The sequence below is a fragment of the Urocitellus parryii genome, chromosome 4 (genome assembly GCF_045843805.1).
Source record: "Urocitellus parryii isolate mUroPar1 chromosome 4, mUroPar1.hap1, whole genome shotgun sequence".
NCBI lineage: Eukaryota > Metazoa > Chordata > Mammalia > Rodentia > Sciuridae > Urocitellus > Urocitellus parryii.
The window spans coordinates 202986224-203013974 of record NC_135534.1 but is presented as its reverse complement, the minus strand read 5'-3'; the positions used below and the strand labels follow the sequence as shown (position 1 = coordinate 203013974).

Genomic DNA, 27751 nt, shown 5'->3' with positions numbered 1-27751 from the left:
GCTCAGAGGCAGGGACTTGGGACTCCCAGGGGCAGACAGAGGCCCTGAGATCCCAATTCCTTCTGCAGCTGTCTCCAAAAGTACACAGAGCCCTTCACCCCTCCACAGGCGGGTCACAGAGAGCTACCTGGAGAGCCCCCGCCCCCCAGCTGTGCACACAAGTCAGCCTGACCCAGGATAACAAGCTGTGAAGATCTTATCAGGCCTGATGGCTGACACTGGTGCTGGGGCTGTGCCTCTGCCCAGCGCCCCTGCTCCTCCCGGGTGGGAAGCCTGTTTTCTTTCCTAAGTGGGACATCAGATTACTCAGCTCTGATTTCACTGCTGATTGGGGGCGGGGGAGGGTGGCCACTTAACACCTAGACTCAGGGCGAGGTGGGAGGGGCCTGAAGAGGATCCTGTCCCAGGGTGGGGGTTTCTGAGTGGCAGGTCAGTCTGCCCCGACTCACCCCTTCATTCACTCGACAGACCCTCCCCAGTGTCTGATGGAATGGCGTCGCCCCCTTCAGTGAGGCCAGAGAGAGGGGACACAGCCCCATGACAAGGACTGGGGAAGGTGGGGTGCCGGACAAGGCAGGGCCAGCCTTGGGGGACACCCTGGGAGGCCACCTGAGGGGTGACCCGGAGCAGTGAGGAGCAGGATGAGCAGAGGCAGCCTGGGGAGAAGGTTCTCTTGGTGGCGAAGGGCAGAGGCGTGGGAGGCGTGAGGGTCCAGGGAAGGGAACTCTGTGGGGGAGCTGAGGGCTGCCATGTGACCAGAGGAGCAGCAGGAAGGGACAGAACCCTGGGTCACCTGGCATCTAGACGGCAACCCGTCCCCAGGTGCCTGGAGGTCTCAGAACTGTGGCCGTGGGCTCTGGGGGCTTCACCGACTTAGGCAGGCAGCTGTCCTCCCAGGACATGTGTGCCCCCCCCCACCGGGGTCAGATAGACTGTGAGTGGGACAGGCCCAGTCCCTGTCCTGTCAGGTCTCCTGGGCTGGCTGGACCACACGATGGACCTAAGTGCCCAGCTGTTAGATGCTGGGAGGCGCGGAGTGGCAGGGAGCTATGCGGTGGGACAGCTGTACCAGCTGGGGGGGGCAGTGCTGTGGGCAGCTCTGAGTCTCAGCTGGGATCGGGCAGGACGGGGTCTCTCTGCACCTCAGTTTCTTCATCCATAAGATGGCCCTACCTCCCTGGGAGAGTGTGTGTGCCGTGCTCCGCCCAGGGCCTGGCCTGGGTGGGGCTCGAGAGTGAGCCACTGCCATGACAGCGCCGTGTGCCAGGGCCAGAGCTGGCTGGGGCTGGTGTGGCAGGCAGCACCATGTGGAAGGGGAACTGTCCATGGGAGAAGCTGGGAGAGATGGTGATATGGGAACTGCCCAAAGGAAGGAGTGGCCAGTCGCCTTGGCAGAGCGCCCTCCCAAAGCCAGGACCTAGCCCGAGGCTCGGCCGGCCGCTGAGGGTTCGAGGCTCGGCCGGCCGCTGAGGGTTACTGCCGAGAGGGGTGGGCTCCAGGACAGAGCTGTCCACACTGTCATCTCTGGAGACCAGGAAGACACACCTGCCTGGGGTGATGTTCTGTCCTGCCACTAGTTACGACCTAAGGCAGGTGACACAGAGCCTCAGGCTGTGCCTCCATAAAATGGGTACAATAAATCCAGAGTCTGCTATAAGCTGATGTTCACAGGGCACGGGGCAGGCTGCTCAGACAGCACTCTCCACAGACGGGGGTGTGGACGAATCCTATGCCCCGGGCTCCCTGTGCCCCAGGAAAGGGGACCTTCCAGAGCACATGCCCCCTGGAAGGCGTACGGGTGTTGGTCAGGCCAGGCTGCCTGAGCAGCCCTGGTGCCTCAGACGGAGAGACTGAGTCCCCCTGCCTTGGGCCATTTCCCCTGTCACTTCCAGGGAGGCTCCTGAGCCTCTATGGACTCCTTTCCCCAGAAGATGTCTTAGAGCATCAGCCAGCTGCCCATGGTGGGCAGCCCCCAGGAGGAGGCGCCCAGGAGTGGGCTTTCCCAGGAGCACCCTCATGGTCCCACCCCGCTAACCAAGGGCAGAGGGCCAACCCGGCTGGCGGCCCAGTCTGTAGCCTCCCTGGGGGAGAACAGGAGGCTTGGTTTGGGATTGCTGCCCCAAAGAGATGGGCAGTGTCCACCCTGCACTGAGGACCTTGGTGTCCTTTCTGTTCTCCATCTGGCCTGAAGAAACGACCCGCCCAGCCTCCAGGAAGCAGATCTGGGACACCAACCAGCCCTGGCCATGCCCCCGGGCCTACCCTTGCTAGGGAGACCAGGAGGGGACAGTCAGGAGCAGGCAGGGACAGCAGTGGGGGCATCCCTGACCTAGAACTGGGAGAGAGAGGCCCCACAGGACTTGTCACTGTGAAAGGCATGTCACAGAGGCACCCTAGTCCCCACGGCCTGGGACTGGTACAGCCCCTGCCCTCTCAGACGCAGGCCAGAAAAATGGGTGGCCGTGAGACGCCGACCTTCGAGGTCCTGAGACAAGGCCTACAGGGCACAGAGCTCAGGGTGTCTGAAGTAGAGGGCCGCCTGCTGGCCCCTGTGCCTGAGCCCTGGTGGCTCCCACCCTCAGGCCAGCTTGGTACCCCGGCCTCTGAGATCTCCACCCCAGGGTGGCCGGGCACCTGGGAGGGGTTCCAAGGGAGATCCCTTTTAGAACACGCAAGGGTGTGCGGGGTGTCCTCCCCCCTTTCTATACATTGGGCCCTAAAATCTGGGCCATCCCGCCACCCGCATTAACTGTGTTAAGGAGGAATTATAAAAAGAAATCAAATTTCCCATAGCATTTGAACGCCATTAAAATGCCAAACAATAAACTACCAGGCTGCAAATTAGATCAGTGGAAATATCAAACACATTGAGGTATAAAATCCATAATTGCATTTAGTGGCAGCCGTCCCTGGAGAGGCCCCTGCTAAAGATCACCACAGCCCCGCATATGAGAAGCTATTGACAGAAGAATAAAAATCGACAGGCCAACCAAATAAACCGAGCAGGCTTCATTAAATATTCAGCAACGGAAATTTGACTATCCCGGGCTGCTCCCCTTGGTCCCATCCGGAGCCCTCCTGGCCCCAGCTGGGGGCTTGCCCCCCCCTGCCCATGTCGCCAACAGCTTGCACAGGCAGGGCCGTGAGGGGGTCGCCGAGGGTGGTGGGAGGGGGACCGGGCTGCAGCAATAACGGGGGCTCCAGCGGGATTATTATTGTTGGGCGGGTGTTATTAGCTGTCACCCTGGAGAGGTGGCCCCTGAAGTCTTTAATTAGGTCATTACAGGGTAATTTCCAGGGAGGTTTTAACTCCTTAGCAGCTGTAGAGCCTGCAGCCCATCCAGGCCCCCTGCAGGGGGAGAAGGGGCGGAACAGGTCGGGAAGGGGTGAGCCAGGCTTTGTTCTAGGCTCCCGCAGGATGGGATCACCTGTCCCGGATCAGACGGATCAGACGGAGGCCCCGGCAGGCAGACCAGGAGCCCTGGGCTGGCCCCTGGGGCCAGGCCCCTACCTGCGAGGCCCCATGTCAGGCCGAGCGGATGCCCTGCCTCCCCGGGCTCCTCGCAGGCAGAGGCGCTGGCTCTGCCCTGCCTGCCTGGCTCCCCTCCGCGGTCCTCTCGGGTCCTCTGCTCTTTCTCTGTGCCTCCTCTGCCTCCCTCCTCTGCCCGCCCCGGCTTCTTTCCCTCTCCCACTCTCCTTCCCGCCCCTCTTTCTCCTCCCCTTTCCTCGGTCTCTCTCCTCCTCCCGGTTCTCGCCGCTCACCTGGGCGGGGCGCGGGTCCCTCCTCACCTAGGCGCCGGCCATGTATAATGCATGCCGCGGAAGCACCAATAGGATTAGGCACCTCGCCGCCTTGGCGGGGAGAAGTTTATGTAAATGACTGATGACAGCGCCATTGTGTGAGGAATATCAATGGAGTAATTACAGTTACACGGCGCCCGCGCCGCCCGTGTTAATTTTTCACCGGCTCCCCCGGGAGAGCGCGCGCGCTCCGAAGAGCACAGCTAATAACGGAGCGAGCCGCCGCTGCGCCCCGCGCCCCGAGGTCTTTCTGCGCAGACTGCTAAGCACCGCGTCTCCCCCGAGAGCCGAGACAGAGATAAAATGATTAAAAACTGCCGAGCGCCCGGCCATCACTCGCTCCGCTGTCAGCCGAGACAAGACAAATCTCCGCGATTCTCCTCTCCCCTCCTCTCCCATTGTGAGCCCCAAGCTGGGACCTGGGGCCCGGTGGGGTCGGGGTCGGCTCCCTGGGGTGCCAGGGCCAGGGGCAGGGCAGCGGTGCACGGGGCAGGCGCTGGCCTCCCGGTGGGCGGGGGCAGCTGCGGGGCTGGAGCCTGGGAGCTCAGGGCCTGCCGCCCACTGCCTGGCTCCTCCAAGAAGCCCTCGGGGCGCACCTGTCAGGGCGCACCTGTTGGGCACTGTGGACGGCACACCTGTGAGGACATACCGGCAGGGACACACCCACTGGGGCACACCTGTCCTGATCCACCTGTCCAGCAGGGAGGGGCTCTCCTGGGCCAGCATCTGGCCACCCTCAGCTTCCCTGGACAGCCTGGCTGCCTTCAGACCCCGAGACCCCAGCTGGGCAGGCTGATGGGACCCCCACCAAGGACCCAAAGGAGATCTTGGGGTGGTGTGGGGCCTCCTCCAGGGCTTGGGTCCCACCTGGTGTCCACCCCTCTGGGCCTAGAGCTAAGCTGGGCCCAGCACCTAGAAGAGGAGGAAGGGGAGAGGAGGAAAAGCCACTGTTCTCACCCCAGAGAGCCTGTCACACATGTCACACCACCTGCCTGGGGATAAAGGTGACAGGAGATTCCTAGGAAACTTGGACTGGACCCTCAGAAGCCTGGCCACTGGCCACCAGCATCACAGGCCAAGAAGGCCCATCTGCGGCTCTGCCTGTCATACCTGCCCTGGGTCCACACAACCACCTGCAGGGCCCATATGGACAGAGGTGCCAGCCCCTCCATGCCCCAACGGCCCACCGTGGCTGACACCACACACTGACACCTAGATCCATACGGTGTCCCCAAGATGAACATGTGTGCCACACAGGTGGAATTTCCAGTCTGCCTGCACTAGGAAAGGTACCTGCCACACACTTGCCCACACTGACACCATAAGCCTGTGCTCAGGGACATGGTGACAAATATGCACACTCAGCATACACACACAGCGCCTGTCCACTGTACGCACTGGCATTCAAATTTGGGTGAATACACCAGGGACCCCAGGGAGACATGGGGCTTGCCTCTCCAGATGCTGAGTGCTCTGTAGCACGGCGTCACCCACTGCCACCTGCCTGGGATCAGCTCAGCCAGAGTAGGCTGGGCAGGTACTGCGACCAGAAACTGGGATGACTTACAGCAGCAGTGACCCTGACAGACATCCTAGGCACTAATGCCAAGCAGTTTGTGCTTGTGGCCTCTGGCTGGGATGGGGTGTCTGTGCCAAGCTGGGCTGGGCCAGACCCTGCACTCTCCCAAGGATCCCTGGTTCTGTTCCAAGCTGGACAGAGGGGCTGCCCCCTCGCACCCTCTCATGTGCACACAAACCCAGAGGGAGATACACAGGACCACACCATCACTGATGGGCTCACACACATGTGCACCCCGTGCATGCACAGATGTGGATACCTGGTGCCCATTTGTCCACATGTATTCCCTGAGTCCCCACCACAGGCCAGGCGCTGGGCTAGGTGCTGGGCAGGGGTCCTGCCTCGGGGCACAGGTCGGGGTGGGGCTCCCACCAAGCTCCAGTCTGCTGGTACCCACAAGACCCCCAGACACACGTGCACTTGTGGTGGCATGTGCTCAAGGGCACACACTTAAATACAACCTTGCAGCACCCCTTCCCACATCCACGGCTCCTAGTCTCCCAAGGAGGGTCCGGAGGCCCCCCACCCGCCTCCCCCTGCAGTCCACACAGCAGTCAGGGTACATCTCCTAACCTCGGATCCGACACACCGGCCCCTGCTTAGAACCTTCCTGTGGCTCCCAGTGGGCCCCGGAGCAAAGGCCAGCCTCCCACATGGCCCCCAGACCCTGCGTGGTCTCACTCCTTAGGCCCTGGGTGTGCTGCTCTGCCTGCACTGCGGCCCTCCCTCCTCTCCCAGATAATCCCTCTGCTCTGGCTCCAATGGCTCTTCCTCCAGGAAGTCCTCCTCTGAGCCTGTGTGAGGAGCCCTGTCCCCAGGGACCACCAAACCCTCTGCTCCCTCCATCAGAGCCCTCACCGAGCTCTTGCCAGGCCTGCATTTCTCTCTCCCACTGGCCAGTGCATTCCGTGAGGACAGGGCTTTGTCTACCAGTGTCCTTAGCACCTGGGACAAGGCACATTGTCACCTCTTGGCAAATACTCAAAAGGAAGGAGGGAGGGAGGAAGCCCCAAGTGGGGTCCTGGCTCCCAAGTGAGACGAGGCCTGCAGAAAGGCCAGGCAGGAGGGGTCCAGGAGGGGAGTCTGGGGTACGAGGGATGCCCAGGAACCGTGGGGCCATCAGACAGGAACAGGCTGCCATTCCTGTCACTCGTTGTCCCCAGTGCTCATTTCTGGGTACAGGAGTGGATGCCTCCTTCTGCCCCCACTGAAGGGCTGGCCTCCCACAGAGGCAGGCCCGGGCACCGACTGCTGGGCTCTCCTCCTTCGCGGGCAGCAGCTCACAGGTCCGAGGGGTGCAGTCCTTGGTGCTACTCGCAGTCAGGCTCGGGTTCAAGTCCCCGGCTTCCTAGCTGGGTGACCTCAGAGCAGCTCCTTCACCTCTCTGAGCTCCAGTTTTCCCAGCTGCAACTTTGTGCAACTTGAACAATAGGAAGACACAGCTATTATTTCTCTTTGCTGGAAACTGGCCCTGGGTTTCTAGAATACTGGTTTGTAGGTGAAGAGACCCAGGTGAAAGCAGGAAGTGATGAACCAAGGTCAGGGCAACGATCTCTGAAATCCACACTCTCAACTGCCGAGGTCATTGGCCAAGTGTAGAGAATCACCAGCAGGTCGGCGGTCAGTCCCCACACTGTGCCCAAGCTGGGCCCTTGGCTGGGGTGCCCTCGCCACGGCATCCCTCTGACGGCAACTGGTTTTCAAAAGCATCCTGCGTCTGCCTCACCTGCAGGGCCATCCCCGTCCCCCACTCCCAACAGCACGCCCCCCCCCGTTGAGTCCCAGCTTTGGTGTGAGTCCCAGGGTGTCTTGCTTGCTCCGTGGGACAGGCAGTGTGAGGATGGTGGGCTAGTGGGTGACAAGTTGTGGCCCCAGAGAGGAGGGCGAGGGCAGCGAGGGGCAGCCAGGAGCCAGTGTGGGCACCAAGCCTCTGGGTTTGGCACTCAGCTTCCGCATCTGTAAATTGGGGACCGGGCCCAGTGTGGCCCTCACACTGTGTGCATGCCTGCCCATGTGCTGGCACTCGGGACATATCTGCAGGGCAGAGGGGGACACCAGGGCAGAGGAAGGGAGCGGGCACATGCTTCCAATGGGCCATGGGCTCCAGGCGCCGGCCTTGGTCCTGTCCCTGCACCTGCAAAGCCCTCCTCCTTGCCTTTCCCTTGTCCCAGTGTCCCCTCTGACAAGAGCATCCGGGGCCCCTCCTGCAGCCACGGCCCCCATGGCCTCACCATCCACAGTTCTGTCCCCTGTGGAGCTCCAGCTCCCTGGGGCTGAGGCCAGGCCAGTCACCCCTGCTCCCTACTCCGGCGTGTGCAGGCGGGGAGCTGGCCCCAAGAAGCCAAAGGGGCCAAAGGGGGCAAGTGCGGAGGGCCTCCTGGTTCCTCTTGTAAACTCTCATTATAACACAGAGGGCTGGCGGGCTGCGGGCAGAGCACCTCCCCGCTGCACCAGGCCCGGGTCCCATCCCCATGCAGAGGAGAGAAAAGAGGGCTGGGCTGGGGGGTGCAGTGCTTGCCTCGTGACATGCATGAGGCCCTGGGCTCCATCCCAGCCTGCCAAGACAGGTAGACAGACAGACAGACAGACGGACAAAGAACAATAACCATAATAACAATAGCTTGGCTTTTTTTTTTTGGCGGGGGGGGTGATGCGCTTTGTACTAAGTTCTTTACATCCTCCCCTCACTAATCCCTGCATGGACCTAGTGGGAAGAAATGGCTGTACCCATTTTACAGATGAGGAAATTGGGGCTCAGAGAGGTCAAGGAAGTCAAGACAGTGGCTCGTGGCGTGGCCTTGGGCAGAACCCACCACAGGAGATGGGCAACCCGGGAGCTCCGTGAGCACCTACTGTGTGCCCAGCCCACTCCCTGTCCACGTGAGATGGGATGTGGTGTTCAGAGACCTCTGGACGGTGGGAGCCTCTCAGTCACTGCCGGGCAAGGAGACTGACTCTGCAGGTCTCCACTGCTCTGCCACCAAGCCTTCTGGCTGTCCCCCTGGATGCCATCCTGCCAATCAGTGCTTCTCCTCTGGGATTCCCTGCCCACTCCTCGTCCCCAGGTGTGCCAGCTCTGATGAGCCTGCTCACCCTGGTGTCTTAGTGTCATCTCAGTCCTGCCTGGAGCCGGGGTCCTTCTGGTTGGGTGGGTGCTAGGCTTCCCTCCCCTCCCCGAGCTTCCTCAAACACTCTGAGCCCCCGCTGTCTGCAAGGGCGTCCCTGGGAGTGTGCGGAACGGGACTCAGGCAGCTGGGGGTAAGCTGGGCAACCTGGGACAGCTGAGTTCCCTCTTTTCCTCAGTTTCCACATCTCTGAAATGGGGACACCAGGCCCTGCCTCCTAGACTCACCAGGGTCTGCAGTGATGATGGGAGTCCTCAGCTCGGCGGCTGGCGGGTGCAGGCTCTAGAAACACCTCCATCAACCCGGGCTGAGTACCGAGAAGTCCAGGGGGGGCATGCACAGCCGCCTCGGGGAGCGGAGAGTGCAGGGAGCTGAGCTGGACCCGTGGCCTCTGCCCTCTCCTGCCTCCTGAGGTACTAATGCTGCACTGTGGCCCACATCCTGGGCCTTCAGGGAGGGGCGAAACTCTATCCCAAGTGACCCCAGGATGGGCCAGTGTCCTCACCACCATCCTCCACATCTACATCTGCTGCAGTCCCAGCCACTGGCCTGCTGCATGCCGGGAAATGGGCCAGACCCCAGCGAGCTGCATGCCCAGAGACACACAGAGGGGGCTGGGGACGTGGCTCAGTGGCAGAGCACTTGCCTGGCATTTTGAGGCCCTGGGTTTCATCCCTAGTCCTCCCCCCACCCCGCAAAAAAAAAAAAAAAAAAAAAAAAAAAGAAAGAAAGAAAGACAGACAGCCCTAACGCATCCCTCTATTTGCAGAGACAGGACACACAGACACCAAGCACCTACCCAGCCCCGTGGGCCAGGCTGCCAGTGTCCAGGGCAGATTCTCAGGCCCTAGTGTGCCCAGGCATCCCTCAGGGACAGTCGGGAGTGAGACCTCCAGGCTCTCCTGGGGGTCGGAGCCCTTCACAGAGCTGGGAGTCGCCATGGGTAACAAGTGCACGGGACGGAGCCCAGCCTGGGGGCCAGGGAGCCCCATGAAACTGAGACTCCCATGCTGGGCCTCCAGAGAGGAGGCTCCCAGAAGAAGAGAGGCCGGTGAGGCTGGGCGCGGGGCAACCTCTCAGCCGCAGCAAGATCTAGATGCGGGCGAGGGGCCAGGACAGGGGCTCCCACAGGGACAGCTGTGCAAGTGAAGGACTGACTCCAAGAGGGTGACAGTGGAGTGTTAGCCAAGCCAGGCCTCTGAGCACCGGGTCCTGTGGGAATGCGCAGGCCACACGTCCTTCCAGAGACCCAGCCAGGTGGTCACGCTCCGCCTCGGCCAGGCAGCTTCCCATCGGGGCCCAGCCCCAGCCCCAGCCCCAGGCCTCTCCCTCTGCCCTGTCCCCTACCCCACCCTCAGAACCCCTCTGGGTTCCTTTGCTGCCCTGGCCTCCAGCGTGGCCGTAGCCCCCTCCTGCCAGACTCTGATCCCACGCACACGCCACCAGCATCTTCTCCATAAAGTGCCTCTCTAGCTCCCGTCACTGCCCTGTCCAATAACCTTCAATGGCTCCCTATTGCCCACAGGATCACATCTAAACCCTGGAACGTGGCCGCTAGCCCCTGCCCTGATGGCAGACTCTCGTCCCAGCAGCCCTAAGCAGCCCTTCCTGCCAGACTGCGCCCCAGCTCGCCAGGCTCAGTCCAGATTTAACCCCCAGTATTCCACGACTAGTGCCCCCACCTGGAATGCCCTCCCCTAGTCCTTCCCAGCTCTAGCCTCCTGCCTCACAGGCCCCTGCCCAGGGGGACCACAGCCGTGCCCCTAACAAAAGCAGCTCACATTGATTCATGTGGCTCTTGACACACCTCAGTTCTTATTTCTCCCCACAACTCTCTGGTTACCTTAATTTTACCAGTGGAACAGAGGCTCAGAGAGGCTAAGTAACTTGTTAAGGGTCACACGGCCAAAAAGAGCCCAGGCCTGCCTACCCAACTCCTGACTTATTTCTCTATACTTCTTTCAGTACTAACTGAGCACCTACTATAAGCCCTGTTCCAGCCAAGGCCTGACACATATAACCACAGCCATACACCTGTCAAAGCCCAGGACATCCATGGGAAAATCAGCAAGAACCACACTCCTAACAAGAAGACTGCATCTGTTTTCACTTTTAAATTTTATCATTGCCCAGAGGCAGGTATTTGGGTTTTTTTTTTAATGTTTATTTTTTAGTTTTAGGTGGACACTCTTTATTTTATTTTTATGTTATGCTGAGGATCAAACATGCTAGTCGAGCGTGCTACCACTTGAGCCACATCCTGAGCCCCAGGTGTTTGGTTCTTAATAGACTTTGAGAGAAGTAAAGCACAGAAAGGTAAAGCATCTAGCCCAAGATCACTCAGCCAGTAAGCAGCAGAGCCTAGATTTGAACACTGAAATCTGAGACTCCAAAGCACCGTTAAAGAATCTGGCTAAGAAGCTGGGGTACAGTTCAGTGGAAGAGCCTTTGCCTGGCTTGCAGGAGGTCCTGGGCTCTATCCTCAGTACCACAATAAATGAGTGAAGGATGGTTGTTTTTGGCCTGCCAAGGAATTCTGGGGTCACAAAACCCAAGAAGATGCAGGGTACAGGGGTGCGTAGAGGGCCAGCTCCTCAGGAGGCTGAAGCAGGAGGGTGGTTGAGTCCAGGAGCTCAAGACCAGCAGGGGCAACGCAGTGAGACCCCAAGAAGAGGTGGGAATCTGCAGGCCTGGAGACTACACTGGCCTGAACTCTGCTTAACTCTGCCCCATGCCCCCCCAGGACACCCAGCCCGGGAGCCGGGAGCTTGCCAAGGCCAGGGTGGACTTGCCCCTCCTGGGCCACCTTAGCCAGCACCTTAGCCAGGCCCCTGCGGGGCTCTCACCTAATGCCCTCCTAACCTCTTGCCAGGGCTCCCAGGCCAAGAGAGGCCTTCACACGCTCCTGCGCTTCCCCGGCAAGACTTCACTGCTGCTGTCACTTGCTACATTAAGGCCATTGAGTTCATTGCAGGAGATACTCCTCTATACCAGGAGGGCGAGTCTGCAGGGGGTGGCACCTCTGTGACTGGTCTGCACTCTCCCACGTGGACGGCCAGTGGGGGCCTGTCCCTGCCAACTCCTCCTGCAGCCCACAGGGGGCTGCGGGGGCCCGCCCACCCCTCTGGCTCCAGGCCTGGACGGGACCAGACCTGGAGGGTGGACAGGCCAGGCGGGGGGCACGTGGGAGGGAGCTGAGCCCTCACCACAGGCCCCTCTGCAGTTCAAAGTGACCCTCTCAGGCGGCTGTCCCTTCAAAGGGCAGTCAGCGCCTGCCCTGGGCTGTGGACCGGCAGCCCGGAGCCAGGAAGGCCCCGGGGGTAAGGACGGATGGCCCTGCGAGGGCAGCCGCGCTCCTGTCCTGGGGTGGGCTGCTCACTGGGCCCCGGCCCCAGGTCCCTGTCCCGAGCAGGAGGTGGACCCCGCCAGAACCCCTCCCCACCAACCTCCTCTCCTGATGCATTTGGGGGCAGGGTGGCTGGGGTGGCGGGGAGGGGGCGGGGTGACGTCCGCAGCTGAGGAGTCAACCCTCCCGCAGAATCCCTGAGGGGGATTCCCTTCAGCTGCTCCCTGGCTGTGTGACCTGGGGCTCCTCACTTGAGGGCTCTGTTTTAATTTCCCCCCAGGTCAATTGGGCCGCGAGGGGAGGAGACCGCCCCTGTAGGCACAAGGCAGGTCCCTCCCCAGTGCCACGTGCTCCACCCACCAGCGGACAGTAGTTCACGCCAGTGAGGCCCAGGGAGAAGGCGTGGCCTGGGTGTGGCTCCACCCCCGGGTTCCCTCAGGCTGAGGAGCGGTCCCAGGGCTGGTCCATGCTGGGCAGCCCCCACTAGCTGTGCGACCTCAACATTCTGAGTCTCCGTCCTGTCACCTGGAAATGCAGGTTAACCCAAAGTGCTTTCAGGAACACTCACAAGATCTGGGGTGGCAAGGGCTGAGCCTGGTGCCTGGGTATAACATGTGCCTTGTAGGTGGTAGTGCTTACCATCTGAAGCTGTGTGACTTTGGGGAAATCACTGCACCTCTCAGGTCAAGCTTCAATGTTGGCAAAAGGTGAAGTGATACTAACAAAGCCTGTCCTCAGGAGACTGGGTGAGACAACCCCCATCAAAGACTTGCCCCTGGCACATGCAGCCAATACTGGCCATTCATTAGGAGCCACACTTTCAACAAACAACATCGAACCAGCCTGCTACCAAAGCACCGAATCCACCAGGAAGTCAGATTCTGTCCTCCACAAGGATCCCGGAAAGTTTTCTCATGACACAATGCCTGGGCTCTGCTTGCAGTTCCACTCACTAGCTGTGTGACCTTGGATAAGTTACTCGACTTCTCTGTGCCTCCGCCATCTCATTTGAAAATAACAACAGCACCCATGTCCTATTGTCATTAAAGAATGGAAAGTGCTCAGAGTTGTGCCTCAAGAGCCCTAAGTGCTAATCAAGTGTCCACTGGGGTTATTCTTGCTGCGGCTGCCACTGCCACGTGCTCTCCAGGCCTGCCCTGCCTGTCAGAAAGCCTCATGCAGCTGGGCCCCCTTCTGCAGACTTGGGAAGGGTTAGCTACTGAGAGGTGCCCCTAGTACCCTGCAGATCGGAGGCTGCTGCGGGCTTCCTCTCGGGTCTGTTTCCCTAGCAGCTGGAACGCGTAGAAAAAAGCTCCCAGCCTGCTGGGCTTGTCAAAGCAGGGCCGGCTTTACTGGAACCAGGTTTGGATGGTAATTTTGCGGTCATAACAACTATTTTCCTTACATACTGCTATAGAAAGGGGAACCCCCCGCGTTTTTTTTTTTAACCTAATTGAAGACACTATCAAGCGTAAATATGCTGGCGTTTTTAATAAAAACATGATGGAGGAAAATATTCAAAGCTCAATAATCAGAAGCAATTTGCGTGGTGAGCAGAGATGTGTCAGATTCTGCCCCCTCCCCGCCTGGCTGGGCTGTGCGGGGCTGGCAGCCTCAGACCTATGGCAAAATAATGAGCAGCAGTGAGGCTCGGAGATAGCCTGAGAAATACCCTGGAAAAGGAAAACAGATGCCAAAGAGTGTGGTGCAAAAGTCATATTTCATGCCTGACTTTGGAGAATGTTAATAAGGATTAGGACCATGCTCCAACAGAACCGCTATCAGTCAAGGCGGGGTAATTAATTTTGCTTCAGATCTCTGCTCGAGGAAAACGAGAACGGCGAGCCTGGTTTCACAGCACGGAGATGCCACGCCGAGAGAAGAGCAGGAACTCCCAGAGCCACGTCCTGAGCCCAGCCGAAGCCCGGCGGTAGCTGGTGGCCTCTCCCGATTTGTTGTGTCAATTTGGGGATCTTTTCCGAATCGTAACATTATCAAATTCTTTTTTTTTTCAGGATTGGCTAATAAATATGATTAAGATAACACGTCCCAAACCACATGTCCTCAGCTTGGCCTCCAACATGTGGAGGGCAGATGTGTCTTCCGTGCACAGATGACCCAGCCGCGGCTCCCCTGAGGCAGGGACCCTGGGAGATGGAGCTTGGAGAGGTCCCAGCAGTACTGGCAGCCCGCTGGCCTGCTGTGGCCCTGACCAGGCTGCTGGCCTCCCCATGACCTATGCAGAGAGGAAGAGCCAAGCCCAGAATGTCTGGGAGTCGGAGATTAAAAGGATGGAGGGACGCAGAGGATGCACTGTGTTCACCTGGCCCTGGTCCCTCAATGTTCCAATTAAGAACACAAAATTCCCAAACCCCACAGGACTCAGGAAACTCTCAAAATCATTTGACTGTTAAGACCACCTGTCACCCCCCACTAGAAGCCAGAATCCTGAGACCTCAGCCCAGAGGGGACAGAGGAGGCTAGTATTAACGCCAGATCCTGCAAGAGGGTTCTGGAAAGAAGCTGGAGTTGCTACATTGAGCCCTAGCCTAGAAGTATGCAGATGGGGTTCCTGCTTCCACCCTGCCAAGCACAGTGAGCCTGGGCCAGTCCTGGCTGCACCTGGTTCTCAGTTTTCCCACTGCTAACAGGATCTCGAAATGTCCTTCACCTGGGATACTCTTAAGTTGCCCAGGCTGCAATCCTCCTGCCTCAGCCTCCTGAGTCTCTGGGATCACATAAGGGAGCCACTGTACCCTGTTCACTGGGATCTTCTAAAGCAGCCCCCTGTGGGTGTGGCCCAGCTGTACCCTCATTGTCTCAGGGTCCTTGGAGGCCCCAGAGATGGGGCTAGGAGGCCTGGCTTGCTGAGGTCGACAGCCCAGCTCCTGGGCCGAGCAGAACAGGCCACTGGGGCAAAGCCAAGCCTTGGTGCTGGGGAGAGCTCCTCCCACCAGGACCAAGCAGGGTCCCCGTCTCAAAGCAAGATAAGAGTGAGCCAAGGTATGAGTGATCCACCTTCCCTTTCCCTTGGGACCAGGAGGAGGAAATAGCAAAAGTCCCTCAGAGTTAGCCCGGCCAGGCCAGGCCAAAGGGGTCAGGCGGACAGGAGGACAGACCATTCCACCACAGTGTAGATCATGACGGAATGTCAGGGGCGGGGGAGACCTCCCAAACCACGACCCAGGACCCCACCCAGGGGGACACCAGGACCGGGATGAGCCCACTGTCTGCAGGGCAGGCGTGGGGCAAACCTGGCCACCTGGAAGAGGCCAGAAGTCTTTCCTTCCTGACCAGTTCCTGCTTCGGAGACCGCTCTGAACAAGTGAGGAGACCTTCGGAGCTGGACAGGATCGGATCTGCCCGGCCGAGGGACTCTCCTAGGTTGGGAAGCGGCTCACCGCCGGGTTCTGGCCCCGCATGGGAGCTGTGCGGTGGCCGCGCCCCGCCCGCAGAGACGGAGGCCTCTCCCCTCTCCCTGCTGGAGGAGCCGGCCGCGGGGTAGGCGCTGGGAGCCCAGGGTGCGGCCGGCCCTGATATGAACCATCTGCGTTGTCTTAGGCCGCCCCTCTGCCCACTGTCCCTCTGAACTCGGCCGGTTCCCGCGGGCCGTTTGATGCTCGAAGGGTCACAGACCCCCGCACACAAATCACTGCCGCGGGGCTGGGGGTGGGGCGGAGGCGCTGAAACCTAATCCGCAAAGTTTGCTCCGCCGCAGGCTCGCTCCTTCCCTCGCTCGCTCGACGCCCCCACCCCTCTCCAAACAAGGCTTATTTTTCTTGCCAAAAAAACAAAGTTGGTATCAAGTGTTTCGAGGGAGAAAGTCTCTCCCCTGCACCCCCACCCCACTCCACCACCCAAAGAAAGGGCCGGTCGCTGGCTGAGCAGGGGACTGCAGAGGGGCGTCGGGACGGGACGGCTGGGAGGTGAGCTCTGGGCTCCAAGCCTCTGCGTCCCCTTTTCGGCTCCCACTGGCCCCAGATTCGGACTGTCTCTGGCCCTGCCCTGTCCCTCTGGTGGTCCCCCCCGCCTGGATCCGGCTCCCTCCGTCGGAGCTCCCAGTCCCAGCACACCGGGAGATGGAAGCATCACTTCCTGCCCCTTCTCCCTCCCCATAAAACAACCCTTGCCTGTCGCTTTTACGAGGTGACACCCTGCTCTCACCCCGATCCTCCCAGAGCCCAGAGCCTGGGCTCAACCGGGGAGGAGACCGTGTGCAGTCAGGCGTCCCCGGAGCCCTGCCAGGGGGCAAGGGGATCCTCGGAGAAGAGCCTCAGAGCTTTAAAAGGAGGCCACAAAGCCAGTGTTAGAGGCAACTTCCTCTGAAGGTCCCCCTCCTGCTCCGTTGACTCTGGGGTCTTCGGGCTGAAACCCTGGGAGCTGTTCCGGGCCGCGGGCCGGTGTCCCCCGAGGGCGCAGAGCGGATCCTGGGAGCGCACGGGTTTCCTTGGCTGGGTGTTGGTTTTGCTTTTGGTTTTTTCAGGCGGTGCATCGACCCGGAACCGAGCGAGCGTTGCCGCTTCTGGGTAGCCCGCGGCTCCCCACTGTGCCCAGTGGCCAAGGCTGGTGGGTGTCTAAAGTCCACGCCCCCCGCCCCCGCTGCGCAGGACGGAGTTCTAGTTGTCCAAGCACGCAGCTGGGCTTGGACAAGGTGGCGACATCGAAGGGTGGGTCGGGGACTGGGCTGAGTCTGCGCCACGACCCGGGCGCCGCTGGAAGGACCTGCAAACGGTGGGATGAGGATGGTGGCCACGGCAGTGGTGAGAATAAAAGGCGCCACCGCCCAGGCGGAGAAGCGGGTTTCCGCAGGGGTCGAACAAAGGAATTCGGCCTCTGAAGAAAGGGGCCGAGCTCGCAGCTGAGAATAGCCAACCCTGGAGACCCGCGGGAGTGCGAGGACTGAGACTTTAGTCCCAGGGATCCAACGAAATCTGCCCCTCGGAGGACTCCAGCCTCGTATCTCTATTCTCGTTAAACCGGCGTTCACAAGGGTGGCGGGTTTGGGCTCCCAGCGGCACCTTCCCTGGGAAGAGGGGACCGAGGGGGCAGTGCGTTCCATCCGTGCAGGCAAAAACAAAACAAAAACATATCTCTCCACGGTATTCTCCGATTCTCTGGCGGCGGGGCGCTACTGTCCCCATTTCCCAGACGCTGCCAATTGAGGCTCCGGCAAAGCACCCCTATCCTCCGCCTGCTTACGCCCTGTGGGCTCCAGAGGCCCAAGCACTCTCCGAAATGAAAGGCTCCGGGGGGCTCTAGGGCCCAAGCCCCCTCCTCCCACTGCCCTCGGAAGGGGTGGAGGGGACACGGTTGTAAGGTGCTCGGCTTCTTTTCTCTGCTTGACATGAATAAGGGGATTAGGACGGCAAGTTTCCGTCGTTCACTCCGTGGGACAAAAGGTCCCGCGGTTTGAGCGGTGCAGCCTCTGATTAAACGACAGAGCCCTGTCACTCAGCACCATCCTAGGTACTTGTGTTCCTGACATAATCTTATTAGAAGATAAAACCAGCGAAATCCTTTTCATAATGAAAAGTTACATTTAATGGCTGGACTCGCCCCCACTCCCTCCCGGACCCTGCCCTCCTTCCCCGTTGCTGTTGGATATGGCTCGCCTGTAATTGGCATTTAAAGCACCAAGTCCAGGAGAAAAACGGGGTTTAGGGTTTTTGTAATCCCCCTAAACTGTCTTTGTTCGAAATCTCCACAGATACAAGTCTGTTAAGAGTAAATATTTGTGGATTGATACAACCACATTTCCCCCCTGCAAACCGAATCTGAAAACCCCCGCAGCCGCCCTCGGGCCGGGGCGCAGGAGGAGGGGGCTGGGGTAGGTCGGTCTGCGCTGGGCTCCGGGAACTCGGGTTTCGGGCCGCCCTGTCTCTCCAGGAGCTTGGGCGACTTCGCACGTTTCCCAGGCGGGAAAAAGGTCTTAGACTTTTTTTTTTTTTTTTTTAATTTTTCTGTTCCCTCAATAAACAAACCTCCTGAACTAGATGCTTTCGCGCCTGCCCAAGGGGGTCGGCGGGAGGGTTTGGGGAGGGGCGAGGGCTTTTCTCAAACCGGAATGAAAATGCGAACTCTGGCCACCAGCCCTGCTCCCTTCCAGCGGGAGCCTGCAGTGGCTCGGAGGGGAACCACTCCTTCTGGGCCTCCAGATGCCCCAGCCCACAGGTCACCCCAGGAAAGCCCAGGAAAGCCTCCGAGCTGCCAAGGATCCCCAAAAAGCGAAGAAGCCCGAGGACCGCCTCGGGGCCCCGGGCTCCCGGCTCCAGCCCAGCCCTGGATCGGATTCCTTCATAAATCAGCGGCTGGGTGAAAGGGCTCCGCTTTAGAAAGGGCAGGACGGTGTGCGCGTATTAGAGCGCGCGGTTCCCAAATCCGGGCTAAACCCCTGGTGACACCGAAATTCATCAACCTCCCCCCGGCGCCCCCCGCTCCGCCAAGGAGCCTGGGAGCCCTGGAGCCTGTGCACCGTGCTGTCCCACCCTCGGGAAAGAGAATGTGTCGCAGGAACCGAGGAGGAGAGGGCCTGGAGGAGGGCGCCGGTGGAGACTGCTGAAAGCCGCGGGCCGTGCGCCCCGGCAGTGAAGAAAGCTCTCCCACTCGGGAAGGCAGTTATTCTAACCTTTTTCCTCCTCTGGCTGGGCTGGCCCTACAGGGGACATTCAGCGCAAGGAGGGCAGTGACCCTCCCACTCGCCCCCATCCTTCCAGGCAGGCCACTTTAGGGGGGCGGGGATCCTAACTGTCCAGACTGGGCATCTGAGGCCTCCGGAGGTCAGAAGAGAGGACTTGGCGATCCCAGTGGGGTTGGGAGTTAGACTCATCTGGTGGAAGTTATTTAAACTCCTCAGCCTCAGTTTCCTCACCCATAGGTAGAGCAGGAGCAATAAGGCCAGTGAATTTTGTAGGCGCTCACCAAACACCAATTTCCTTTCTATTTGCACTTCTGTGGTCTGCCCCTCTGGGGTAAGGCTGTGCTCCCGCAAGTTCATCTATGCTGGTCATGCTCAAGAGTCTACTGAGAAAAAAGGGGCCTGTGCACCTCAGTAGTTATGGCAGCCCATCCACAGGCTGCCTCTGCTGCCGAGGAACAGTCTCTGGCAGCCAGACCTAGCCCATTCCCTTCTCAAGGGAAGAATTCAAAACACAGGACCTGGGCCTGGATAAGGAGCGGGAGGGTGGGCGAGGCCCCTTTGGAGGCCCGTTCTGGAGAGTTCACTTTCTGGGCCTCCTGTGCAGGGCAGACAATGCATTGCTGCCTGGCCCGGCTGCCTCCTGCTCAGTTCCCGGAAGGAATGAAGAAGATATACATTGACTGAGTGCCCCAAACAAGCTGCCACCTTTGGGTTTATTCCACTTTACCTTCAGAGCAATCCTAGGAGACTGGGATTATTACCCCCATTTCACAGAGGAGGAAACTGAGGCTTAAGAAGAGCTACCAGTGTATCCCTCAAGGACCTTGGTCTGTGTCACTAGGAGATGGAGATGTTCTCTATCCCCAAGTTGTGATTGCCACCAACCTTGCTCTTCCTTTGAGAAAATGTGTCCCACCCAGGGCCCTGCCCCTTGGAGGTCAACTCATAGCATCTTGATTGTCTGACCTCTGCAGGCTTAGGCAACTCAGACCCGGGCTAGTGCCCACACTGGACAGCCCAGCAACTAGAGCAACGCAGGTGTCACATGATGAGAGTCACCGAGCCCCCCCAATCCCACGCAAGCACGAAGGAGGAGGGAGAAGGGGGAACAGCAGTCACACCCAGCTTGTCCCAGGGCTGCGCTGCTCCTCCTCTCCCGTCATCGCTGCCTGAGCACCAGCCCTGCAAGCCGCCCGCCTGGGGGGAGAGACCCCTGGCGGGCCCCATGGCCCAGCACACTCATCTACCAAGCATCTTTCTTGAACTACCCAGCAGCTTGGTGGCCTCCATAGTCTTGCCAGCCCTGGTGGGCACCTCTGTTGCTCTGGGCAGCACTAAGAACCCTCCCTGCCCAGCTGGCAACCTCCCCACAGTTCCTGGGGAAGCCTCTCAGCACCAGCCCAGCCAGGAAGCAAACATCTTTGTTTCTTCTGGAATCAGACTCCAGGAACCGGGTTTTTTCTCCAGCAGCACTTCCCCCAAGTGCACCAAGCGCCAGGCCAGCCAGGTGCTCTGCCATCACACTCATCTAGGGCCAGTTGGAGCCAAGCTCTCAAGACAAAGCTTCCCCCTCCCCCTTGCCCACACAACCTGAGAACCCCTCCCTCGGCAGAGCCCCAGGGTCAACAGGGCAGGGCCAGGGGCTGCCAGTCAAAAAGCTGAGATGGATACAATATTGCCCAGGGAATAACAAAGGAAGGTCTCACGCAGAAATTTATTTGTACTGATCAGGAGAAGCAAAAGGTAAGGGGCAAGGAGGAAGTGCTGTCAGGCAGGCCTGAAACCCAAGAAAGTTGCCATTCGGAGCACAGTGGCCCCTTATACCCCACCACTCCACACCACAGCAGTAGTTAAAGCAAACACAGGCCCTTCACTGCCCCGTCAGTTACACCTTCCCCCCAAAATTACACAAACTTTGAAACATTTTTCTGGGAGAAGATGGATATTTCAGGAGACTTGAGGTCAAGGCTGGGCTGTTTAAAGTATATTATTAACAAATAAACATTTACTGCAAAAAAAGAGAAAAAAAGAGAAAAACTCTATAGGCCACCGGGGAACCAAATCATGTTGCTTTTGGCATCAAATGACAGGAGACATTTATGACATGAATGGAGAACACCAGCCGGTCGATGAAATGGCAAACGTCTGCCACTTTGCTTCCTCTGCCTTCCTGAGTCAACTTTTTCAAATATGGTTTCAGCCTGGCCCGCCCTGGCTACCACACTACCACACCTCCCCACTTCTGACTGCAGGGGCAACTCATATCTATATAAGTTGGGTTTGGCTCTTTGCTGCCATCAGCACAGAATCTGGGGGTTGGAGAAGGTCCGAGGAACTTCTAGCTCGGTCAGCCAGAGAGCCAAGGGCCTTGAGTCCTGGCACCCCAACTGACTGACAGGCAGCTCCTGGGATGGGTGGACCATCCTCCCACCTCCTTTCCCCAGGCTGAGGCCTGATTGTGGTGTCCAACAAATTGGAAGTTATAACTCATGTCACTCAGAGTATTCTCCATCCTTCAGTGTAACTGATGCTAAAGTAGGACTGGCTCCCTCCTTCCCCCTCTTTCTTTTTAAAAAAACTCCACCAACACAGGACAGAGAAGGCTCTAGTCCAACATGGGTGCAAACCTCACAAGGTCACACATCTTGGGCAGGAGGGTCCCCTGGACCTCATGAGATAGTGCCCCTGCAGTCAGTGTTCCTGCACCATTGAGCTCTCATCTTCCTTCTGAGAAGTATCCAGATCCCCCCTTCTAGATCTCACCATCATCTCGCTCAGAAATGTTTGTTGAGCTCTATCCTCTGTCACTCGAATCACAATAAACATGAACAGTCCTTTAAACATGAAATCGTATTATTGAGTGTGCATTTCCAAGCAATACATAGACCCTGGAGATGCCCACTGTGTCCCAGTGGAGCCCAACTCCATGCCCTCAAGGAGGATCCAGCAGCACAGAGGGGCCCCCTGCTGCCTGACCTTTCTGCTAATGCACTGCACTGTTGGTATCTGTCCTCAACCTCAATCAGAACTTTTCCCACCCCTCTTGAGGTGTGGGAGGAGATCAGGGATTCCCTGAAGCCCCACTAAGTGCCCGTAGTCCTCACAGCCACCCTACAGAGTGATGGCACCCCCAGTTTGGTGATGGAGAACACAGGCTGAGAGTGGGTAGCTACTCAGTGGTGATCAACATGCACTGAGTGTTGGGGCTGGGAGGTGAACCTAGCCCTGACTCAGAGTCTCAAGTGCTTTTCATGGTGAGGGGCAGGACCCTCGTAGTTAGTGCCCTATGAGGCAAAGGAAATGGTTTCCCGAAGGAATGCCCCTCACCATCTCTGGGTCAAGACAAGCCCAGCATACCAGCTGGACCTTGGGCATGGAACCCGCTGTAGTACGGTAGGTGTCTTTGAAAACAAGGCATTCCTGCCACCAATGATAACAATAGTAATAATATTTTCCAGAGTGTTCATATCTTGCCAGGCAAGATGCCAAGTCCTTTGGGACACCTTATCTGGAGTCCCTATAAGAATACTCCCCTGCCCCAGGTGGCTAAGTCCCCATGTACAGAAGAGGATAAGCTAGGTGCCAGGGTTCTGAACAGGAAGGAGCGGAGAATCGCCAATTGTACACCCCAGAGCAGAACCTCAGAGTAGACTCCCCCGACTTGAGAGAAACTCGGCAAGCAAATAAAGCTCACCAGCACCAGTGCGGTGAAGGGAGGGTGAGCCAGTCACAGCGGTGAATAATACCTCCTCCTAGCAGCGGTGACTGCAGCCTCAGGATTGCCGCCCTGTAGCCCCTGCCCACAGCCCAGGCACCGGGGTTAAATGCAGAGTGCTTTACCCCAGAGTTGGGCTGGCAGACCTCCCCCTGGAGGGTCCCTCCTCCTTGGGCCCCCAGGGAGAGCACCCCGCAGGTCTTTTTGTCAGGCAAAGCCTTGGCTCCTCCTTCCAAGCCCCTTGGTGTCTAAGACCCTCTCTCCCGGCTGTGCACAGGGGTGTCTGCGGTCCTGAGCTGGTCCTGTGGGGGACCATGCTGGCTGGGGTGCCCGCTGGGAACCGTGAGCGGGCCCCCTACAGTAAGGCGGCGGGAGGCCTCCAAACTGGGAAAAGCAGCAGCCAGAAAAAGCTGGCGTCTGGCTTTGTTCCCCGAGTGCCACACCGGCACGCTGCCTCCCAGGAAGGCCCTTCCCGGTGTGAGGAAAGGAATGCGCCTGGAAGAGCGGTAGGGCCGGGAGCACCGCAGCTGGGGGATTTGGAAAACGCCACCCCAGGACTCAAAGGCTTTGGGTGAAACCCAGACAAGGCCCTGATGCCCCTTTCTGTCGCGTGGTGTGGGGGCACCCCACTTGGGCAGGCGAGCCCAAGGGCACCCTGGCGGGCTCCGCCGGGTCAGCGGAGCTGCTGGAGGCTCGGTGCCCGTGCAGGCCCCGCCGCGGAAGCCCCGCGAGCCTTGGCCGCCGCCGGGGTGGAGCCCCGCGTCCCTCCGCGCACAAAGGCTCCTGCTCGCGCACCAACGAGGCTGGGTCGCCAGACCTGGGAGCTGTATTACAAGCGATTAGACTCCATTTTGTGACAGATTTTTGGACTCTCCCACCGACCCTCCCCCCTTCCGGAGCCTCCTCCAGGAATTTGCCACCTCCTCAGGATAGAAAGCCTTTCCAGACAGCGACAGGCGGCAAGAAAGGAGAGTTACATAATTCTATCTGGTCAAGGAAAAAAATGTTGGTGGGGGGGGGGATGTTGTCATTTTTGTCTTTTCCTAACCTTCTCCGGTGGAGGACGCGGAGAGGTGTTGGCGATCATGCGGAGGCCGGGTTCCTCCCCGTTCTAACCGGGTTTTTTTTGTTCAAAAAAGGCTGAAGCTGGTTTTTGTTTGTTTTGTTTTATTATTAGAAGGAGCCCCCCAAAAACACTCAGGGAGAAAAAGGAGACTTTTCGAGTTACGAGTGAAAATGCCCAAACTGCGCAGCCGCAATGTGCTTTGCTCAACTAGGCCGGATGAGAGGATTTTATCAAACGCTACTAAATGTGCCCAAACGTCCATTAATCACCCCCGTGGTGCGTAAAATAACTTTGCGCGTCTGGGTGCCCGGGATCTTTGAGAACAAATCGAAAGGAGGAACACACACTTAACTAGAAATGGCAACCTCTTTCTTTCTAAGGACGAAAGAACTCTGCAGCTCCTCGCACCCAGGCGAGGACGAGGACGCAGTTTTTCAAAAGTTGGGGCGGCCTGGGGGAGTGTTAATTTCCCCCTACCGCTGACGCAAAGGCTCAACAAAATGAAGAAGGCACGTTTCTGAGCCCACTTGCCTGGATTCCCGTCTGAAAAGCATTTGCGCACAGATGAAATAAATATGCATCTGCGATTCTCAAAGAAAAAAAAGAAATCGAGAATAAAAATATTTTTATTGTGCATAGAGCACTGCTTTATTGTGAGCTCTCTCCTGCTTGGCTGCGCTTGCTCTCCCTGGTAAATGCTGTCTCCAGACTCGCTGGGGGATTTGCGCCCAAGATTATCTTGATAACCCCCACGCAGCCACCCCGCCCCAGCACAGCCTCGGCCTGCCAGGCCTAGTGCAGATCCCTAATTGGCATTATCGGAAGAAAGAGGAAGACGTAGGAGGGGACTATGAGCAAAGAGAATAATGCCAACCCCTCCCTCCCCCAGGCTTCAGCCTCACAGGACCCAGAACGGCACTGGGACCTGAGATTTCCTCCTGGGCAAAATTCATTCCCAACACATGGGACTGCACTGAAGAAGCAGGCTCTTAGGGGACTTTTTTCTTTTCTTTCAAAAATAAATATACATTGGACAAAGCAGTTGCAAATGTTTTATGTTTAATTGTTTTGTAAAATGAGGGGGTTAGTCGGCTCCACTCTAAGGGAATATTTAGCTCAAATGTGACTCCGGTTCTGTGCCCACAGAACTAGGGAGCATGCTTGCTTTCTTTTGAAGAGAAGCCCTATCATAATCATGGGAATAAATACATACAAGAGGTTGGAAAGAGTCTTTCCAATATGTTAAAAAAAATTTAAACCATGCAAATGTTTCAGAGGCCCATTTTTACCTTCCCCAGCCTCCTGGCCCCACATGTTGAGTTGCTGAAGCCAGTGGCTGAACTGGGTGCAAGTGGCATTGCCAGAGCCAAGTTCAGGGTTAGGTAAGCAGAGCAAGGCCAGGGGACAGGGTGTGGGTGTGTTGGAGGCTGGGGCACCCTGTGGAGGTGCTCTCTGGGCCAGCCCAGAGCCCCCAACCACATCTACATCATTTTATTTGTGCTACTCTATGCCTGACTTCGGGTGAAATTAGTGGTGGCCCTTCCCTCTCCCAGAACTAGAATCATATCAGTCCAGGGCACCATACAGCAAAGACCTGACCAATGGCCCTGGGCTTAAGTCTGAGTTGCTCCATACAAAGGAAGAGGCCTCAGTTGTATTTCTGTAGAATCTGCAAAAGAGCTGATTCTCTCTACCAACCCCAATTCCTACCCACAGAGCCCTCAGTGAACAGGAGCAAGGAGCCAAAAGCAGCTCCTGCCCATTCCCCAGAGCAGGGGACCCAGTCAGTGCCTTTATGGTAGGACCTGTTCCCTCTATAGGACTCTGGTGTGCAGTCCCACTATTTCCAGGCCTCAGTCAGGCAGTTAGGATGCTCCCCTCCCCACCAGGCTCTGGATTTTGGGACAATCCTTGGGCAGAGTAGGAAGTCTACACTCAGCACTAGGTACAGGCAGCCCAGCCTCTCCAAGAGGCTTGGGCACTCACAGCCCTGTCTGAGCACCAAAGCACCTGAGCAACCTACCCACCCTGCAGCTCATGCAAGACGGCTTTCTGGGCACCCACTAAAAGTTCTCCCAGGAACCCACATCTCTCTGCAATACCTTTCTGGGGGCCCCCACAGCTCTCGTGACTCTTGCTCCTCACTTTCCCCTTTTCAATTGTACTGCCAGGCGCAAAACCCAGCAGGTCAAAAGAAAAGGCCTGTCTATACTCTCTGTCCCTGGCCTCTTGCCATATAAATCCAGTCACAGGTAAACACAAAGTCAGTAGATGGGGCTCAAGCCACTCTGGCTTAAATCTGAGGTTTGGACAATACCAGGACAGAGCCGGCCACCACTTTCCAACACACACTGTAAGAAAAATGGCCATCAGGGAACTGCTGATTCGGTCAGTTCCTCACCCTAACTGGACTGCAGCTTGCCACCTCTTGAGATCTTCTTCCTAGACTACTTCTCTAGCCAAGGGATGGGGAGAAGCAAAACTCCCGCATGGAACGGTTTGCAGAAGATGGACACCATTTCTCTCCATCAGGGACAAAAAGTACAACAGGAGCCTAGCAGGACCCGTATGGGGACTGCTAAGGCAGCTCAGTGGCCAGTACACCACATTCCTGCTCCAGAAATCCCAAATCCCCACACACGGGCTGGGTAGCACACCAACAGGCTTGGCTCCAAAAGCACTGCCTTCCTTTGAAATGCAATTCCTGGTCCCCAATTCAGGCTTCAGGGGGACCAGGCCCCTTCCCTGGACTCGGGCATCAAATGCGCCAGTCCGCCTAGGGCCTTGTCTTGTACCCCACTTCAGCGGCTCAGCACAGGTTTCTGGGACAAACTGATGACATCTAAGGGCCACCGCACCAGTTCGGGCCGGTGGGGATGGTCCACCACAGCCCCCAGACACGCAGCCTGCAGAGCCCTCGGAGCCCTCGGAGCCCTCGCAGCTACTGGGCCCAGTGGATCGCACAGCCGGGAGGGCGGTCGCGGGCCCTGCCCGGCAGGGGGCCGGCCGGGCTCGAGTGCCGGGCGGCGGCGGGGAAGGAGGAGGACGAGAGGCGCTTACTGTTGGTAGTCTTGTTTGCAGTACAGTTTCCGATCCCGGAAGTAGCAGCTGGTGGTGAGGGCTTGCTGACACGCCGCGCACTGCAAACACTCCTCGTGCCAGGACGACTCGTTGACTCGCATCAGGAAGCGGTCGGAGATGGGCCGCTGGCAGCCCTCGCAGACGGCGGGATGCGGGCAGTCGGAGCCTGCAGCGCACAGGGCGAGAGCCGGGCCGTCAGCGCAGCCCGGCCCAACCCCGGCGTCCCGGTCGCGCGGTGCCCACAGCCCTCCGCTTCGAGGGCGACGGCGACCCGGGAGCGCCGCTCGTTGCCTGCGGTCTCCCAGCCGCCGAGCCAGGGTTCTGGCAGCCCCAGCCTGTGAGTCCCAGTCCTTAGGCTCCGGCGCAAAGAGGCCGTGGGCCTGGAGCCTTGGCTCGGCGCTGTGCTCTCCTCTTTTCCGGAGATTCAGCGCTTGGTGTTAATATAAGCGAGAAGGAGCACGATGCAGGGTGCCCGGCTGCGACTGAGACAGGCGAGGTGAGGTTGGGGTGCACGCAGGCTGACACGCCCCACGGTGGCTTCGTGATCTTCTGTCCCCAATCTACCCCAAATCTGTGGTTTAGATGACCCACGGGACATTTTTCTTCTAGAAGCTCCCCCTCCTAGGGCGACCTGACACCTCTCCCAGGCTCGCCAAGGTGACTACTTGGGTCCTCCATCACCCGTGTCACCAGCTGCCTACCCTTGCCGGGAGTAGTAGCTCTAGAACCTAGGCCCAAGGAGGATGGTGGGTGGAGGCTGGAACTGCCCTGTCCTGTCTCCTGAATGATGTCCCTGCACACTTCTGTCCCTCGTGCTTGTTGCCCCTCTGGTATCACTCCGGGAGTCCTGTCCTTGTACCTCCTCCCTATGTCTGTACACCCATTTCCTTCATCTGTTGGCCAGGACGCCTGTGTGCACCGCGGACGACGCCCCTGTCCCCTGCCCATAACCACTCAGGCGCTATGACCCCGCACTCACCCAGCAGCACCCCCAGAGTGGCGGGCCCAGGGCGCAGGGCGTGCTCCTCCATTTTGATGCCGTCCAACATCTTGGCGCAGTCCGTCTGCCCGCGAGGAAAACACCTCTCCAGCGACTCGGGACCTGTTGCTATATCCATGGGACGCCGGGCGCGCTGCGGACCCCGCCGGCCGGGCTGCTCGCTCGCCCGCCCGCCGGTCCGCCGCTCGCCGCGGCCCTGGAGCCGGGGAGGCGCGGCCCCCGCGGGGCTGGGGCTGCGGCTGGGGCCGCCCGCTGCCCCAGGCGAGCGTGGAGCGGCGGCGCGTTGGCCCCGGGCCCCGGCGTCGTGCGGGCGGGCCGGGGCGGCTGCAGCCCGCGCCGCGCTCTCCCGGGCACTCTCAACCACGCGCGCCGGCTCCTCTGTCACCTGCTTGTCAGCCCCG

At 58.8% G+C, this 27751-nt stretch overlaps 1 protein-coding gene across 3 annotated transcripts in view; it reads right to left on the bottom strand.

Annotated features, from left to right (window-relative positions):
* Window positions 1-27468, bottom strand: part of Lmx1b (LIM homeobox transcription factor 1 beta) — a 71037-nt gene extending 43569 nt beyond the window's left edge. For all 3 annotated transcript variants that reach the window (XM_026386522.2, XM_026386521.2, XM_026386523.2), the window contains exons 1-2: window positions 27330-27468; window positions 26330-26516 (exon numbers count right to left, since the gene is read on the bottom strand). In XM_026386522.2, coding sequence (XP_026242307.1) covers window positions 26330-26516; window positions 27330-27468 — 326 coding nt within the window. The remainder of the gene's footprint in view (window positions 1-26329; window positions 26517-27329) is intronic.
* Window positions 27469-27751: the final 283 nt, after the last annotated feature.